The sequence below is a fragment of the Aquila chrysaetos genome, chromosome 8 (genome assembly GCF_900496995.4).
Source record: "Aquila chrysaetos chrysaetos chromosome 8, bAquChr1.4, whole genome shotgun sequence".
NCBI lineage: Eukaryota > Metazoa > Chordata > Aves > Accipitriformes > Accipitridae > Aquila > Aquila chrysaetos.
Genome location: NC_044011.1, coordinates 2,355,868 through 2,373,387, shown reverse-complemented (window position 1 = coordinate 2,373,387; position 17,520 = coordinate 2,355,868). Strand labels below are relative to the sequence as shown.

General features: G+C 68.3%; 3 protein-coding genes across 5 annotated transcripts; 2 read left to right on the top strand and 1 right to left on the bottom strand.

The window, feature by feature from the left end:
• The first annotated feature begins 3,044 nt into the window (after nucleotides 1-3,044).
• Nucleotides 3,045-7,540, top strand: SP6 (Sp6 transcription factor). Its single transcript, XM_030022961.1, is given in 4 exon segments — nucleotides 3,045-3,126; nucleotides 6,404-6,920; nucleotides 6,922-6,966; nucleotides 6,968-7,540. Coding segments are annotated over 3 exon segments (1,101 nt in total). The 5' UTR covers nucleotides 3,045-3,126; nucleotides 6,404-6,437.
• A 3,727-nt stretch (nucleotides 7,541-11,267) lies between these two features.
• Nucleotides 11,268-14,061, top strand: SCRN2 (secernin 2). The gene is given in 9 exon segments (XM_030022804.1): nucleotides 11,268-11,312; nucleotides 11,701-11,872; nucleotides 11,977-12,158; nucleotides 12,246-12,445; nucleotides 12,525-12,740; nucleotides 12,865-13,030; nucleotides 13,172-13,349; nucleotides 13,476-13,550; nucleotides 13,552-14,061. Coding segments are annotated over 8 exon segments (1,272 nt in total). The 5' UTR covers nucleotides 11,268-11,312; nucleotide 11,701; the 3' UTR covers nucleotides 13,636-14,061.
• Nucleotides 13,983-17,406, bottom strand: LRRC46 (leucine rich repeat containing 46). 3 transcript variants are annotated; one of them, XM_030022803.2, is made up of 8 exons: nucleotides 17,034-17,406; nucleotides 16,834-16,930; nucleotides 16,631-16,739; nucleotides 16,177-16,223; nucleotides 15,878-15,987; nucleotides 15,088-15,157; nucleotides 14,605-14,765; nucleotides 13,983-14,458 (listed from the first exon to the last, which is right to left on the bottom strand). In XM_030022803.2, the coding sequence occupies exons 1-8, from the start codon at nucleotides 17,290-17,292 to the stop codon at nucleotides 14,052-14,054; spliced, it is 1,260 nt and encodes a 419-aa protein (XP_029878663.1). In that variant the 5' UTR covers nucleotides 17,293-17,406; the 3' UTR covers nucleotides 13,983-14,051. The 3 variants fall into 3 exon arrangements, with proteins under 3 accessions (XP_029878663.1, XP_029878662.1, XP_040981382.1); XM_030022802.2 differs by having other exon boundaries at nucleotides 15,878-16,223; XM_041125448.1 differs by lacking the exon at nucleotides 15,088-15,157 and having other exon boundaries at nucleotides 14,074-14,458; nucleotides 15,878-16,223.
• Nucleotides 17,407-17,520: the final 114 nt, after the last annotated feature.

Sequence of the window (17,520 nt, the reverse complement as noted above, 5' to 3'; positions counted from 1 at the left end):
GAAGTGCTCTGCCCCGGGGCCGGGAGGGGCCTTGGCCATCCCACCGCCCCCCAACATCCTCCTGGAGCCTGGGGGGACATCCCTCTGCCTCCATCCCTCCATCCACCTGGTCCTGGGGGGGACCAGAGGTACCTCTGCCTCCATCCCTCCATCCCTCTGTCCATCTATCCCTCCACCCCTCTGTCCATCCATCCCTCCACCCCTCTGTCCTTCCATCCCTCCATCCCCCTGCCCCTATTTCCCCCTGGGGACAGGGGTGTCCCCAACCCCCACATGCTGTAGGGCTGTGCCCCCCCCCAGCCCGGCACTGCCCGTGCCCCGTGCCAGCTCTTCTCACCCCATCGGGGTGCAGTGAGGTCCATGTCCCCCCCCCCACCCTGGCACAGCCAGGCCATGCCCAGCTCTGGGGGCAGCAGTGGGGTGAGGGCTGGGGACGTGGGGGGAGGCTGCTGCCTTGTGCCCACCCACGCACCGGGGTCCCGGCTGCAGTTTTGGGGAGCACTAACCCCTTCTGCCCCCATCCCGGATTCGCACTGGACCCAGGACCCCCCCGGCCGCTCTTCGGTCCCCCCCCGAGCGGCTGGAGCGGGTCCTGCTGCCTGAGCACTCGGGAGGGATTGGAAGCATTTGCCTCTTGCCTTGTAATTTATGCAAATGGGTTCTGTAATTAGCTGTAATTTCAAGGCACGGCTTGGGGTTTCAGACGCTCAGTGGCGAGGAGAAGCCCCCACGAAATCTTCCAGCATCGGCGCAATTTCCTCCCCATGTGTGGTCCCAGCCAGGGCTTCAGCTCCGCTCGAGGTGGGTCCGGGAGCCCCCGGCCCCCCGAGACCCCCAGCCCCCCCCCGGTCCCCATGGCCCTGTGCCACTGCCCCATCCAGCCGCAGGCTCTCAGCCCCCCACTGTCCCTGGCCGCGTCCTGGCAGCTTCTTCCCCCCCCAGCCCAGGAGTGGTGTTTTGGGATGGGTCTGGAAGATCCCGGGGGGGGGTGTCTTGGGGCCCAGTGCTGGTGGCATGAGTGGGTCAGGGCCTTCCCAGGTCCCCGTCCCCGTCCCCAGAGAAGGCACACGGTGTCCCACATCCTCCCGCCCTGCAGCCCCTCCATGGCCCAGGGCTGGCAGGGAGAGGGGCCACACCGGGAACCAGTGGGAAAGGAGTCACAGCAGCTGGCACCTGGGACCCCCGGCCAGGGACCTGTCTCCGTCCCGCACCACCAGTCCCTGAAGCACTGGGGAGACTGGGAGGAGACCCCGGACCAAAGGGATGCGGGACGTGCCACATGTGCATGATGTGCAGGGAAAGGTGCATCCGTTCTGGTGGCCGAGGGGGAGCTGGGGACCGGGGGACATCTGGGCCAGCGTCCCCACCGTGGGGTCCCTGCTCCCTGTGGCAGCATAGCTGGGACAGGGATTGGGATCATGCTGGGGATCGGTCTGGCCGGTGCCCAGAGCTGTACATGCAAAGTCTGCAAACTGCTCCCTGCCCCGGAGAGCTGCTGGCGGCCGTGATATGGCGCCTGGGAGGCAGCCGGGGAGCCCAGGGCCACCACCTCGGCCCGAACAGCTTTTGGGTGTCCCCAAGCTGGAGCATCCCCCTTGCCCACAGCCGTGGGAATGGCCCCCAGCGCTCCCGGGCAGGCACAGGGTGTGGAGGAGAGGCAGCAAGACCCTGGGGCTGGGGTCCCCCTGCATCCCCCCACAACCTGCATGTGCCCCGGAGAGCATTTGAGCACCGGAGCGTGTGTTCGCCAACATCAAAGTACAGCCAAGCCCCCATCAGCAGCTTGCCCTGCTGCCTGCCCTGCCCTTGCCCATCCCAGGGTCCCTATCCCGGGGTCCCCATCCCGCTGCCTGGCCAAGCCATGGGGCCACGCTCACCCCACAGGCAGCCGCGTTTCGGCAGCGGCGGTGGAGCCGTCCCTGGGATGATGAAAACCGGGAGAGTTTTCCCCAGGGCGAAGGAGTTCCCCGCGCCCTCCGCCCGGCCGGGCGCTTGGCAAGCATGCCGGGGAGATGCGGGCTCCCACGCGCCAGCACGCCAGGCTCGGCCGGCCGGGTTCGTGGTGCTGCCGGCCGAGGTCCTGGCTCTGGCGAGGCACTCGCACCTTTTCCCATGGGTTTTAGAGAGGAGCGGGCTTCCCCCAGGGACACGAGGGTCCCCGCGGGGTTGCGGCCACCAGCAGCCAGCCCAGTGCCAGCCCCGGGGATTTTGGCCGTGGAAATGGGGACACGACGCCCCAGTGATTAAGTGGCTCCTCTGGCCACGGCGTTGCCGCCTGGCAGCTCCTGGGGCTTCTCCCTCCCGGCAGCCCCCAGCACTGGCAGCCTTGGTGGCTGGGGCACGGTGGCCGGGAGGGTTGGATGCCCCCAGCCAAGAGGGGACAGGCTCAGCCGGGACCTCCTGGACCCTTTTGGGCTGCCCCAAATCCATCTGGGTCATGGTGGGTCCTGCCATCGGCATCCCACTCCCTCCTGCCATGGGTCCAGCTCTGGCCCCAAAACTTGTCCCCCACGCCTGTCCCCATCCCATTTACCCCATGGCACAGGGACGAGCCCCAACGGGGGTCACCGAGCCCCCCCACCGGGACGGGCCACGTCCCTGGAGGCAGGAGCAGACGGCCAGCAGGCAGAGGAGGCCGGGGAGGGGGGGGGGGGACGACACAGCCGGGATGCCCGAGGGTCCCCGGGGGGTGGGTGGGTGGGTGGGTGGGTTTGGCAGGAGGGCGACAGGAGGAGGGCGGCCACAGGCGCGGGAGGGAGGCGGTTGTTTCTTTCTTCTTTAATTACCCCCCTTGTTTGCGGTGTCTGCTGCGAACTTCCCGTCCCCTCCCTCCGCTTTCATGAGCCGGATCCTGGGACCGGGACCAGGCTCCTGTCAAAAGCGGCGGGGTTGGGGCTCTGCCTCCAAGGGTTAAAATCACCTGGGCCGGGGAGGGGTGGAGCTGGGACGGTGGGGAGGAGGGAAGAGCCGGGAGCCGGGCTGGGACCCAGCCATTCCTGCTCGCCCGGCCCAGTGGGTGCCCCGTCCCTGGGGAGCCGCGCGGGTCCCTCGGGGTCCCCTCGGGAGTCAGCGCCCACGCCACGCCGATGAGGACGGAGCCGCCGGGAGCTCGCTGCCCTTAGACCCGTACGTACCCCCCCCCCCCCACAACACACACCCCCCGACTCCATCCCGTCGGTCGCTGCCCGCTTCCATCGCCACCGACGGTCGGGGCGGCGGGAGGGTGGGTGGTGGCGGGGCTGGGGGGGGACCTTCGGCGGGGACCCTCGACCGGGTCAGGGATCCACGGTCGTCCCGACCGGCGGCTGGGAACGTGCTGCTGGCGGCTCCGCCGCCCCGGCCCAGCCCAGCCCCGGCAAGTCTTTGCTTGCCGCCCCGCCGCGTCCACTGGCCACCGAGCCCCGAGGCTCCCGGCCCCCTTCGCTTCCCGCGACGCCCCGCTGTGTCCCGTGTCCCCCCCTTCCCCTTAATTTACAGCGAGAAGCCCCTTCCCGTGGGGCTGAGACCCCACGCCAACCCGCAGGGACCCCACGAGGGTGCGAGGCAGGGGGCTGGGCGGGCCGAGCCACCCCCCGCACCGCGACCGGTGCCGTGTCCCCTCCTCCGTGTGTCGTTCCCTCCTCCCCGCAAAGCCCCGGGGAGTTTCGCTCCGGCCCCGGGGAGCGTTGCTGTGGGTCGGGCGGTGGGGTTTGAACTCCCCGACCCGACGGCATCAGCCCCGGAATCCTTCAGCATCAACCTAGAACCCTCAGCATCAACCCCAAACCCACGGCATCACCCCCTTAAACCCGCAGCATCACCCTAAAACCGCAACATCACCCTAAATCCACGGTACCCGCCCTTGACCGTCGTCCCCGAACCAACCGTCGGGGCTTCCCCCGAGCCCGGCCGGGCAGGAGCCGGGGCTGAGGGCTGAGGGCAGCGCTGCCTGCCCAGCCCTGCCGCGGGGTGAGGCACCGGCTGGGGCTGGGAGACGGGCAGAGCCGCCTCTGCCCAGCCTGGACCGTGACTCACGGGACGCATCACTCGCCGGTGCCTCAGTTTCCCTGCGGTGAAATGGCCAACGCGTCGTCGAGCCCCGCCAAAGAGGGGGGACGCTGGGAGCCCCTGGGGTTTTTTTTGTTTGGTTTTTTTTTTTTTTTTTTTTTTTTTGGTCATCATTCCCGGATGGAAAAACGCCTCTGGGGAATATCCACGCGTGGCTGGGGCAGCTGAGCAGGGCAGGGCCAAGGCGGGGGGTCCTTCCAGCTCCCCCCCCCCGCCGCTCCTTCCCTATCCCAGCACTGGTCCCTGTTCTCTGGCTTCGGAGCTGGGAAGGGTGTAGCCGCGGTGGAGATGGTGTGACCTGGCTGCGGGTCTCGGTGCCCATGGTGGGGCTGCAGCTGGGGGGCTTGGTCCCGGTGGGACCCCTGAGCTGAGGGGGGGATGTTTGGGAGTGGGGTGCGCCGGGAGAGCCACGGTTGTTGCTCCTGGAGCTCGCTGTGGTGTGGCCGTGCCAGGTCTGCGTCGGGTGGGACCTGCCTGGGACCCCATGGAGGGTCCCTTCTCCTCCCATCGGGGTTGGGGGGCTGGAGGATGTCCTTGCCAAATCCCCTCTGTCCCCAGATCTGGGGAGGCCCTGTGCAGTGCCAGCTGCCACCCCATAGCCCAGTGTTGGGCTGTCACCATGGGGTTTCATGGTTTTGGCCCCAGTCTCAAACAGGCAGGGAGCAGGGGGCTGGGGGGGCTCAGGATCCCGCTGGGGACCACTGCTGGGTGGGAGCGATGGACCCCCTCAGTGCCAGCCCTCTTCTACCCCGCTGACATCTCCAGGAAGCAGGGACAGTCCGCAGGATCTGGCCCCAAAATTGGTGCCAATCCTCCCCCAGGGTTGGGGTGGGCAGAGCTGAGCCCCCCCTGGGGAGCAGCACCCCAAAACCTGCTTGGGCTGCCAGCCCCTGGGGGCTCGTCCCCCCCTCAACCACCCCAACACCAGCTTGAGGCTGAGCTCCCGCAGGCGCTTGGGTGTTGCAGGTGGAGGTGGGTCCTGTCGGGGGGATTTTGGTACCCCCCAGCTCCCACCCCTACCCTTGGGGTCCCCCTGCCCTCCTTGGTGCTGCCTGGCAGGAGACAACAGTGTCCCCATGCAACTGGGGGGGGGTCTTCAGCATTGGGGACCCCCCCCGCCCTGGGCTGATAGTGCCGGGGATGGGGGGGCTCTGGGGGTCTGGCCCCTTTGCGCAGGGGATCCCTCACCCTAAAAATTTCAGGACCTTCCCGGGTGTCTCCTGGGGGTCTGTCCCTGTCCCACACAGGCTGGGGGTGGCGTGGGGACGGTGTGGGGGTGGCTGGGAGCAGGGGAAGGTGGCGGGAGGGGACGGTGGGGGTTTGCAGGGAGGGGGGGTCTCGGCCGCCCCCCGCCGTGGCGCCGGTGGGAAGTCGGGGGGCGGGAGCCGGTGGCGGCAGGTGGATTTCGACACCGGGGTGGGGCCCGTCCCCAGTGGGGTTTGCACAGCTCCCAGTGAGTCACGGCCGCCATGCTGGGGAGGCAGCGGGTGCCTGGGGGTCCGGGGGCCCAGTGGGTGCCCTGGGGGTCTAGGGCTGTGGGCGAAGGCAGCCCAGAGCCCGGCTTCAAAGGGCTGCCGGCGGCTCGGCTCCGGGCCTCCGCTGCCTCCCCGCAGCTGGCTCTGCTCCCCCATCCTGCTGCCAATCAGCCTGGGGCTGCAGCTCCCCCCCCCCCCCCCGGCTGCGTTTTGTCCCCCCCCCAGCAGCCTGGGGGTCCCCAGCTGGGCTGAGGTCTTGGGGCAGCAGCAGAGCTGGGGGTGATCTTTTCCCAGCCTGGCGGGGGTGTGGGAGGACCAGGGTGGCCTCGTGGGTGCTGTGTCCCCCCCCGTGGTTGGGGCATGGGCTTGGGGACCCCACTCATGTCCCCTTGGGGACCCTGGCTGTGTTGGAGGGACGTGGTCGGGGAGGTGACGAGGCAGATGCTGGCGGCTTCCTTAGATTTTGGAATTAGGCACCAACCCTTTTGGGCCACAGACGTGACCCACCGGCACTGGGTCTGTGCCAGGGGCTGGCACAGGGTCCATAGGGGCACGGGGACGGGTGCTAAGGTGTGCCCCCCGACCTGACGCCACCATCCTGGTGTCACGCTGGGCCGCGGAGCAGAGAAACCCCTGTGGCGGAGCAGGGGTGTCCCCCAAATTGCGGGTGACGGGGTGATGGGTACTGGGGACACTGTCACCGGTGGCATGGCGGGACCGTGACGGTGCAGGAAAGGAATCGGTGCCGGGGCCATGCCCGGTGCCAAACCCCTCCCTGTGCCAGCGTGCACAGGGACAGGGGGTTTAGGAGGTGTGCCCCCCCTCTTCTCACAGCTCTTCTCTCCCCCCACCTCCCCTCCCATCCCTCTTTGGCCCTGCAGGTCTGTCTGCGCCACCGCCCCGCGCCGCTCGGCAATGCTCACAGCGGTCTGCGGCTCTTTGGGGACCCAGCCCTCCGACGCGCCCCGTGCCTCCCCGAGCCACCTGGACCTGCAGCCGCTGCAGCCCTTCCAGCCCCACGGCAGCACCGCGGCGGGTGCCGCCGACTTCGCCTCCTCGCTGCCCCCCCCGGAGCTGCCGTTGGCGGGTCCCGACGCCGCCACCTTCGCCAACCCCGGCACCTACGAGCCCCATGGCCCCCCGCGGTTAGAGCTGCCCGCCGACGGCCCCGCCGCCCCCGGCGCTTACGCCAAGTTGTTGCCGGCCGCCCCGGACATGGCGCATCCCTACGAGCCTTGGTTTCGGCCCCCCCATCCCGGCCCCCCTGGCGAGGAAGGAAGCGTCAACTGGTGGGACCTCCATGCCGGAGCCAGCTGGATGGAGCTGCCCCCCGGGCAGGGCGGGGGGCTGCAGGTGCCCGGGCACCCCGGGCTGCCGCCGGCCCTGGGGGGGTACGGCGGGGGGGGAGCACCAACTCTGCGCCCCCCCCGCCCACCTGCTGCCCCCCCCCCACCCAGCATCTCCTGGGACCGGAGGGGGCGAAGGCGCTGGAGGGACCCCCCGAGCCCCGGGGTCCGGAGGCGGAGGGCGGCGGGCGGCCGAAAGGTGCCCGTCGTGCCGTGCCGCGGGGCGGGGGGCAAGCGGCGTGTCGTTGCCCCAACTGCCAGGAGGCGGAAAGGGGGGGTCCCTGCCCCGAGGGGGTGAAACGCAAGCACCTACACAACTGCCACATCCCCGGCTGCGGGAAAGCCTACGCCAAGACCTCCCACCTGAAAGCCCACCTGCGTTGGCACAGCGGCGACCGACCCTTCGTCTGCAACTGGCTCTTTTGCGGCAAACGCTTCACCCGCTCCGACGAGCTGCAGCGGCACCTCCAGACCCACACCGGCGCCAAGAAATTCGCCTGTCCCGTCTGCGGCCGCGTCTTCATGCGCAGCGACCACCTGGGCAAGCACATGAAGACGCACGATGGGGGCAAAGACGGGGGCGAACCTGAGGTCAAGGGCGCCGGGGACCCGTCGGCCGGCAAGGGAGGCAAGAGGGAGTCCGAGGGGGGTAACGCCACCTCCACAAACTGAGCCGCTGAGCCCCGGGGGGGACACGGATGGAGGTGGGGAGGACCCCGGGTGGGGGCCGGGGGGACCCTTCGGGGCCGGTCTTCGAAGGGTGTTGGGTTGGGGGGGGGGGGGGGCGCAGGGCTGGCCCCTTGTGCTCGAAGCGGTGGCGAGGAGGGGGACAACACCGGTGACACAACCCCGTCCCCCGCTGCGGCGGTGCCGGTTGGGGAGCGCCGGAGCTGCTGCCCCGCGGCGGTTTCACTTGTCCCGCTCCCGTTCTCCCGCCCCGGTTTCCCCCCCCTCCCCGTCCTCCCCGTCCTCCCCCGGCTTCCCAAATCTTTTTTTCGGGAGGCTGCTGGCAGGCGGCAGGGCTGTTTGGGAGGAACATCAATGGGAGCCGAAGGAGCAGGCGCTGCCTGGGCACGTCCAGCCCAAAGGGGAGGAAGGAGAAGGAGAAAGGGAGAGAGGAGAAACCCGGGAGCCTTTGCTAGGGGAGGGCGGCTGCAGCCTCCGGGCCCCCTCCCCGTGGTCCCCCCCCAAACCCTTGGCGTTCCGGGCACGGCTCCCCCACGCCAGCCCCGCTCTTTTGCCACCCATGAGGTTTTGTCACCCCCAGGGGGGCACACAGGGGCTCAGGGGGTGCCCACGGCCCCCAGCCCCACCTGAGGATGCTGGCTTGGTGGGAGTCCCGCATCCCTAGAGCCCCGCTTTGGCTGAGCGCTTGGAGGTGCGACCCCCTGTTTTTTTGGCCCAGATGGAGGCTAAAATGGGAAAAAAGAAGTCCTGCTTGAATGTGAGCCGTGGGGGGCCGTGGGGGGCCGTGGCGGGCGCGTGGCGCGGCGGCGGGCGGTTGCCCAAGCGCACACCTGCAGCTTTCCCACACCCACCGCCGCCGTCGCGGCCCCGGGCGGGAAGCACACGAGGCGGCCGCGGCCCCGGGAGAGCCGGGGCGGCCACATTCCTCTGGCCTGGCACGGCCATGCTGCCCGACGCCCCGCGACCCCCGCCTCCCCCTCCGGCACCCCGTGGCCGTCCCTCCCTGGGGACCCCGTGACTGCGGGGGATCCCCCCCCCCCCTCCCCGGGGCATGCTGCCGGGGACCCCGTTGCCGTCCCTTCCTGGGGACCCCATTGGGGACCACAGCCATCCCCCCGTGCATGCTACAGGTCCCTCGGGGACCCCGTATCTCCAGGGGACCCCCGCTGTCCCCCCATGCATGCTGCCCGTCCCCCTGTGGCCCCGTTGCCATCCCTCCCCGGGATCCCGTATCTCCAGGGGACGTCTGCCTGTCCCCCCCATGCATGCTGCCTGTCCCCCCGGGGACCCCATAACTGTCCCTTCCCACGTCCCTGTATCTCCTAGGGACACCCTAGGGCATCCCCCACCAGGGATCCCTTAACTTTCCTCCCGTGGGGCCACCCCCTTTCCCCAGGGTACCCCGTATCAGTCCTTCACCCCTGGCTGGCGGTCCACAAAACTTGGTTTTCAGACCTTTTGGGTCTTATCCCCCCGATTTTGGCAGAACCCCTTGGACACAGAAGGAGATGCTGAACCTGGGACCTGGGGAGGGGGCGTTGGGGGGCAGCACTGGGGCCGGGTGGGATTGGGCTTGAAGGCTGCTCGGGGCACCCGGGGCTCCCCTGGCTCTGCCCCCCAGTCGGCACCAGCTCACACCAGTTGGGAATCTGGGGAGGGGGGGAAGATTTGTGGGGGCCAATCTCCCGGCATGGGCCCATCCTGGGGGCCCTGGGGGGGGCCGAGTCTGGGGCTGCAGGGGCTGCCTGGGCTCGGAGCACCCCGGGGTCGGGGAGGGGAAGGGGTGGAGGTGAAGTCGAGTGGGGTCCGTGCCCAAAGGGCGCCCCAAGGCCTTCGGTTTTGATTGTTTTATTATTATTATTAATTATTAATTATTATTATTATTAATTATTATTATTTTATTAAGGTGAAGCCAGGCTTTGCCACTTGGGCAGAGTGGACGTCTCGGGCCGAAGCTGTGGCCGTGGGCCTTATGGATGGGGAGTGGGGGGTAGGACCCCTCGAAGGGTCCCGTCCCCGTCCCCGTCCCCATCCCTGTCCCCGTCCCCATCGGTAGGCGAGGGGCCGATGGCAGCCCCAGCACGCCGTGGGGCCAGGGATGAGCTGTGGGGCTGGAGAAACCCAGCACGAGGTGAAGTCTCGCTGGGGGGGTCCGCAGGGACGTGTCCCCAGCCCCAGCATGGCCACCACCGTCCCTCCGCAGGACTCGGGTGACCTGGGCTGCCCGCAGCTCTTGAAGGATGTCCCCGACTCCGGCATTTGCCTTTTCCAGCACAAAATTCCCCTTCAGTGCCCCCAGCTGGGATTTCATCTCCCGAGGGGACACCGGGGGGACTCGGGACCCTCCCCAGGGTACCGCAGCATCACGCCGGTGGCCCCCCCCCAGATTTTGGTAGCCAAGCCTGGCTCCGGCAGCAGCCGGGGACTCCGGCATGTTCGGCTGGGGGCACCCCAAGGGTGGGCTGGGGAGGGGGTCCCATGGCGATGCCGGGGCTTGGGGCTCAGCCTCACCTTGCTGCCCCCCACCCAGCTCAGAGCCGGGGGGCTTTGAGGAGGGGCCCCAGGTGTGCTCTGCCCCCGCACCCCCCCCGGGGCCCTGCCTGCCGCGATGGGGCAATGAAGGCTGTAAAACCGGGTGGGGAAGGATGGAGGCCGGCTCCCACCCGCCGAAACCAGTCCAGCCTGCTGCGGCGTGGGGATCCCGGCCCTGCACCCCGAACCGCCGCGTCTCCCACCCCCGAGCCACCTCCCCGGGGCAGGGAGGAACCGGCTAAGCCGGGGGCCCCAGGCGTCCCCCCACCGAGCCCCAGCCCCGGGCAGGGGGGGGATGAAGCTCGGGTGGGGGGGTGAAGGGGAATGGGGAACCCCGGGAGCGGGGTGGCCTGACGGGTGCTGAGGCCAGGGGTGAGGGGTGCCCCCCCCCCGGCCCGGCGAGGGGAGTGTTTGTGCTGTGAAGAGGCTGCAGGGCTGTAGGTTTGGGTTTTGTACTGGAATAAACGCCGCGTGTTTTCCATGCTCCGGCTCTCCGGCTCCCTCTCTGCCAAGGGACCCAGGCGTCCGGCACCCCGACCCCCCCCATCTCCGCCAAGGGATCCAGGCATCAGGCACCCCGACCCCCCCCATCTCCGCCAAGGGACCCAGGTGTCCAGCACCCTGACCCTCACCCATCTCCGCCAAGGGATCCAGGCGTCTGGCACCCCGACCCCATCCCATCTCCACCAAGGGACCCAGACATCAGGCACCCCGACCCCCCCCCGGCCACGGGCATCCAGAGCTGCTTGGGATGGGGATGCAGGAGGGTGCTGGGGGGGGTGTGTGTGTGTGACCGGGGTGAGGACCAGCTGACCCCCCCTCCCCCACGAGGGTCGCATCCTGCACCCCTCTGACCTGGCCTCGCACGCCAGGACGCACCGGGCGGACACCCAGGGTCCGTCCCCCCCCCCGCCGCGGGCAGGGTGCTGCCCGGCAGGTCTGCCTGCATACCGCGGGGCGGGCGTGCCGCGTGGGATGCTGCCCACGGGGGATGCTGCCCACGGGGGACTCTGCCCCCCCCCCCCCCTCATACCCGAATCCCCCGTCCCTGCCCCACGGTGGGGGGGGGGGGACGGGACACCCCCGTCCCCGGGCTCCACCGGGCTCCGGTCCCCACTCGCTGCCGCCGTGCGGCCTCCGGCCACGGGGCGCCGCCGTCGGGACGGGACGGGACGGGACGGGACGGCGGAACCGGGCGGTGGCGGCGGTGCGGGAGGAGCGGCAGGTCCGTGGGGCCGGGACGCGGGGGTGGGGGTTGTATCTCGGGAAGGAAATTTCGGGGGGGGGGGGAATCCCGGGAAGCGGGGCTGTGCGGGCGGGGGTCCCGTCCGCGGTCCGTGCAAGGGGTCCCGGTTACTGGGGCTGCGCGGGCGGACGGCTCCGGTCGGTGCAGAGCTGCGGGGTGCCGGTGCCCCCCCCCCCCCGCGGCCACCCCGTCCCTGATGTCCCCCCCCCCAGATCCAGGGACCACATCATCCCCCCAGCCGCGTCCCCCAAAACCCCCCGTCTCCCCAGCCCCAAAGAGACCCTGGGGGACACATCCAGGACAGGGACAAGGGGGTGACATACCCTTCGGTGCCCACCCCCCGCCCCGTCCCCTCCGCCCGGTTTAGGATGGCGGAGCGGGATCCCGCGCCCTCGTCCTGCGACTGCTTCGTGGCGCTGCCGCCGCACACCGCGGCGCCCGTCGTCATCTTCGGCAAAAACGCTGACCGGCCGCGTCACGAGGTCCAGGAGGTTGTCTACGTCCCTGCTGCCATCCACCAGCCCGGGGACAAAGTCCAGGTGAGACCGTGCCGAAGCCGAGCCGGCCATGGAGGACGGTGCACCGAGTGCGCCAGGTCTCAGCTCAGCCCCTCTCTGTCCGTCGTCGTCCCCCCCCCCGACAGTGCACCTACCTGGAGATCGAGCAGGCGGAGAGAACCCACGCGGTGGTGCTGAGCCGTCCCGCCTGGCTGTGGGGTGCCGAGATGGGTGCCAACGAACACGGTGTCTGCGTGGGCAATGAGGGCGTCTGGACCCGTGAGCCCCTGGGGGAGGATGAGGCGCTGCTGGGGATGGACCTGGTGAGGTGAGGACAGTGTCGTGTGTGTCCCCTGCCCCGGCCACCCCGTGCCATCACCCACCGCTGGCCGACGGGGTGCTGCCGGCGCGGCAGGCTGGGTTTGGAGCGGGGCAGCTCTGCCCGGGAGGCCCTGGAGGTGATGGTGGCATTGCTGGAGCGCTACGGCCAGGGTGGGAGCTGCAAGGAGGAGCCGGTCCCCTTCGTCTACCACAACACCTTCCTGCTGGCTGACCGCGTCGAGGCCTGGGTGCTGGAGACGGCTGGCCGGTACTGGGCAGCCCAGCAGATCCGAGGTGAGCGGGCGCTGGTTGTACTGGGAGGATGGGGAGCCCTTTGTCCCCTCCAAACTGACCCCCCCTCCGGCCTTCGCAGAGGGCAGCCGCAACATCTCCAACCAGCTCAGCATCGGGAGGGAGATCACGGCCGAGCACGCGGGGCTGCGGCAGCGAGCCCGCAGCCAGGGCTGGTGGAGCGGGGATGGCGAGTTCAGCTTCGCCGAGGTCTTCTCCCTGACACACCAGCCTGCTCGCATGGAGGCTGCCAAGGCCCGCTACCGCGCCGGCAAGGAGCTGCTGCAGCAGCACGCAGGTGGGGACAGGGGCAGGGACAGGGACGGCCACTAATGGCTCGCCCTGGCATCTCCCCACTCCCCGTGGCCACAGCAGCTGTGGGTGAGCTGCCGGTGGTGACATGGCTCTGCCTCACCCGCCAGGTCACATCACGGCGGAGACATTCATGGCCATCCTGCGGGACAAGGCCAGCGGGATCTGCGTGGACTCGGAGGGGTTCCGCACGGCGGGCAGCATGGTGTCCGTCCTGCCCCAAGACCCCACCTTGCCCTGCGTCCACTTCTTCACGGCCACCCCTGACCCCTCCAGGTGAGGACACCAGGGGGGACAGCCCTACTCTGGGGGTGACGGGGACGAGGCAGAGCCGTGCCCTGGGCTGAATGTCCCCAGGGAGCAGCATCTTGTCCTTGTGCTGGCCGGCCCCAGGGCCCCGCTGCTCCTCTCCGGCAGGTCTGTCTTCAAGCCCTTCGTCTTCGTCGCCGGCCTCAAGCCCGCGCCGCAGGTGAGATCTCCCACCTTCCGCGACGACCCCGCCAAGCAGATCCCACGCTTCCAGAGCACGGTCGATCGGCGGCACGAGCTCTACCGCCGGCATCAGGCGGCACTGGAGCTGATGGAGAGGGACCAGGTACCGCAGACCCTTCCCCAGCCACCGCTGCCCTGGGACCCTCACTCTGCCCCCGGTGATGCGGGAGGCAGTCGAATTCCCTGAGGGTGCCCGGTCTCAGCTCTCCTCCCTCCTCGACACCTGCAGGAGCGGGGCCAGAAGCTCCTGAAGACGCTGCAGGACCTGGAGAAGCAGGGCCTAGAGGGGATGAACGCGCTGCTGGGGGGGGACGGTGGCCCCCCGCCCAGAGGAGCTGGCCGACCTCTTCTTTGACTGCGTGGAGGCAGAGATGAAGTTTTACACATAAACCCTGCGCAGGTGGGTGGACTCGGCACCCCCTGCGGCATTGCTCCTGGATAGGGGATGAGGAAACCTTCCCGATGCCCGGCCCCAGCTCCTTGCCTCCTCCCGCCACAGATCTGCCACTGACGGCGTGGTGGGGAACGGCTTGACCGGTGTCTCCAGCCCTGCCTGGGGGTACGGAGCCTCCAGCCCCCTAACTTGTCCTGGAGGAATTGGCACTTTTGAGAGGTGGCTGTGGCCTGAAATGCGGATGCGGTGGGAAGGAGAGGGATGCAGAGTGGGATTTGGAGTCCTGCCCGCAGCCCGGCATGTCTTTTCCCACCATCAGGCAGAACTGCCTGTGCCCGGCCCCTCTGGGGCTGGCTGTGGGGCTGGGGGCTCTGTGGCAGACAGACAGATTGGTGTAGGAATAAAGAGCCTTTAATCCCAACCATGCGGTGCCATGCTGGTGCGGAGTATTCGGGGTAACTGCCTATTTTTCGCTCCTTTAGCGCGAGTCTCCTCCTCCAGAGCCTTAGTCCGGGGCTGGCTCCCGCCGGGAGGTCGCTGGGGCTGCGGGCAGGCGTGCTGCCCACCAGGTCCCGGCAGGGGTGGCAGCTGCGTCCCCAGTTTCGCTTGGGGACGGGGCTGAGACCACCTGGGTCCTGGGGTCGTGATGCAGGCTGCTCCCTCACGGCCTGGGCTCAGTGGTGCAGGAGGCAGCAGCAGACCCCGACACTCCTGCAGCTCCTCCAGCTCTTCCAGACGGGTCTGGTGTTCCTCCAGGGCCTCCCTCCGCCTCCGCCGTGAGCGCCCGGCCAGCTCCCGGTGCAGATCCGCAAAGAAATCTGCCAGGGACGGAGGGAGGGAGGAGAATTACAGGAGACCTGGCATGGCCACCGGAGCTCCCTGCCACTCCTCTCACCCTTGGGGACAGAGGGACCGGCCTGCGTAACCCCCAAGCGTGCAACGTGTCCTGCTTCAGTCTGGGCACCTTTGCCTGCAGTGAAAGGGCCGCTCGGCTCAGAGAGCAGCTCGTCGTCTTCATCCTCACTGCTGGAAGAGCCTCCTTCCTCCTTTTCCTCACCCACACCGCCACGGACATGCTGGGCGTCCAGCTGCAGGAGGTGGGGCAGGGCTCCCACCACCAGCTCTCTGCAAACACCAAAGGAAGAGCAGACGTTCCACTGCCATGCAGCATCACCTCGGGGCTGGGAGCGCTTTGGGGTGGCACCAAACCCCCTGGCACTGTGCCCCCCCCCCGCCCCAGCACCACAGCCCCCTGGCACTGCTCCATGCAGCCCACCCCACAGACTGGCCTGGACAGAAGGCAGAGATTCAGTTTTTGGGGGTTTGGGTGGGGAGGCTCAGGCTGCATTTGATACTTGGGGGGGGCTGTACCCTGCTGAAGGGCTTGTGTGGTTTGGGGGACTTGCTGTCCCCCTCTGCTCTCCCCCCGCAGTCTCCCCTGACCCACCTGTATCCATCCTGGTGGGTGCATTCGTTTCCCGTTAAGTCAAGGAGACGGAGGCTGCGGGGAAGCTCATCTGCAGACCAAAGGGAAGGCAGAAAGGTGCTGAGGTGGGACCTGAGCCCCCCTCTCTGCCAAACCCCCATGCCCCCTGTCTCCTGCAGCTCTTCACCCACTCCTGAGGTGACAGCCCTGCCGTGGGAAGGAGTCTCTCACCTCACAGCTGGGGAAACTGAGGCAGGGAGGGTGGTAACGTGTATCACACACACTCCCATGTGAGAACTGAGGGTTTTCCCCTTCCCAGGCCATCAGTGTTCCCTTTCTCACCCCCGTCTGCAAGCAGAAGGCCTGGTGCCACAACAGCAACACTGCAGAGGAAGGGAGGGAGATATTATCCCTCTGTCCCTCCCTCTTCTGCCAAAAATCACCCACGGGAGGAGCCAACTGAAAGATGCACGAATGCTTGTCAGGGCTGGAGCAGCTTTGCCATGAGGTTGAAATCCCCAAGTCTGATCTGAGCCACTGAAGTGTTCTGCCGAAGCAGGACACAAGGTGGAAGCAGACACCTGGAGTCTGCCAGCAGAAGGGGTGGCTCAAACCCGGCCACAGAGCTCCTCTGTTGTCATGCTGGAACACGCAGGCCAGCCCCAGGGTGGCTCTGCTGGAGCTCTGGTTGGGACCTGAGGGTCAGAGGCCCTGGCAAAGCTTGGAGCAAGGGTCTGCCGGCATTTCTCCGGTACCCAAGGCACTTCTCGGGCAGACCCAGGCCACGTCCGGACCCATTTCTGCCTCCCACCTGGGTCCAGCGTCTGTATCTGGTTGTGGGACAAGTCCAGGACACGCAGGTGTCGCAGGGTCTGCAAGTTCTCCACTCTGCGGATGCGGTTTCCAGCCAGGGAGAGGAACCTGCAGAGCACAGGGAGGGCAGCGGTGTGAGGTGGGGGGGACGCCACGGCCCCCAGGGTCAGAGCCAGCAGCACCAGGCTGTCAGGGGCTGCAACTCGAACCTCCCCCGGCTCTGCCAAGGGAAGGAGGGAGCCCCACTCTCCTCTGACCATGGAAAGAGATCTCCTTGGGAGCAGGAGCTGCCCGTACCGCAGGTTGGGAAAGCAGCCCAGATTCTCAATCTTCTCAATTTGGTTCTGGAAGGAAAAAAAAAAAGCAACACGTTTTTCTACTGCATGAAAAATCAGATTTTGGAAGCACCCCAGGACTGCTCCAACCTCACAGGGGCAACAGGATGTCGCACCATTGCCACGGGAGCTTTACGGAGGGGGTATGGGGCCGCGAGGGCACGGACAGCCTGGCAGAGTTCAGGAGGACCCTAAGGCTCCTCATGTGGGTTTGAAAAACACCAAATGGCTGATGCCAGACTCGAACTCCATCTGTGACATTGTCATCAGAGGGGAGGGCTGCCAGTCCCTCTGGCCGTGCAGGGAGGCAAAACCCTGGAGCAGAACTTGGGGTGTTTGTGGTCCCCCCTGAGGTGGCCTTTACCCCCAGGACCAGGGCTGATCTCCACTGCCCCACATCTGCCATAGTACCTTACCTGCTGCAGGTAGAGGCTGTGAATCTCCCACAGGCTCTGGAGCCTCCCGATAGCACAGATGTTCTCCCGGTCCAAGCGGACAGTCGAGGGGGACAGCAGCTCCGTGGATCTAGAGGAAGGGGAGTGCTCAGAGTGTCCTTTGTGCCCACAGACCCCTCCCTGCCAGCCTGGGTGGTGAAGGTGGGCTCTGTGCAGATTCTCACCGGCTCTCTGGGTGCAGGGGTTCCACCAGGCGAGGCAGGTTCCTCATGGCGATGAGGCTGTCGGTGAGGGTCACCCCCAGGGACGTCTTCTCACGGCCTGTGGGAAACCCAAGGTGACGGGGCCCAGGCCAGTGGGGTCCGGCCCCGCCGTACCGTCCCAGGCTGACACACGTAAGCAGGCCCCGCAATGGTTTACTCACCCCCAGGCAGGGTCTCCCCCTGCCCAGCCATGGCGGGGGGCTGTCCCGGGTCCTTGTCCCTTCCTTGGGCCCTTGGGTGGGTGTGTCGCGGGGGCTGGGCTGACCCCACTGCTCTCTGCAAGGGGAAGGGTGCTGAGGCGATGGGGGGCAGAAACCTGCGGGCTGGGGGGGTCGGTGGGGACGGGACTGCCGGGCTGGGGGGGATCAGCGCTGGGACTCCCAGGTGGGGCAGAGAGACCCCAGGGCCTGGCGGGACCATGGGGCTGGGATCCTCGGGCTGGGGCCAGAGGTGTGTGTGTGGGGGTGTCACCGGGCACCCCGAGCTGGGGGGCACAGAGACCCCCGGGCCGGGGCCGGGGCCGGGCTCAGGCGGGACCCGGGGGCCGGCGGGGGCGCAGGCCGCAGCGTGCCCGTTGCTAGGAGACGGGCGGCGCCGGAAGGGGCGGGGCGGAGCGTGCTCCCCCCTCCCCTGCCGGCACCGCCCGTC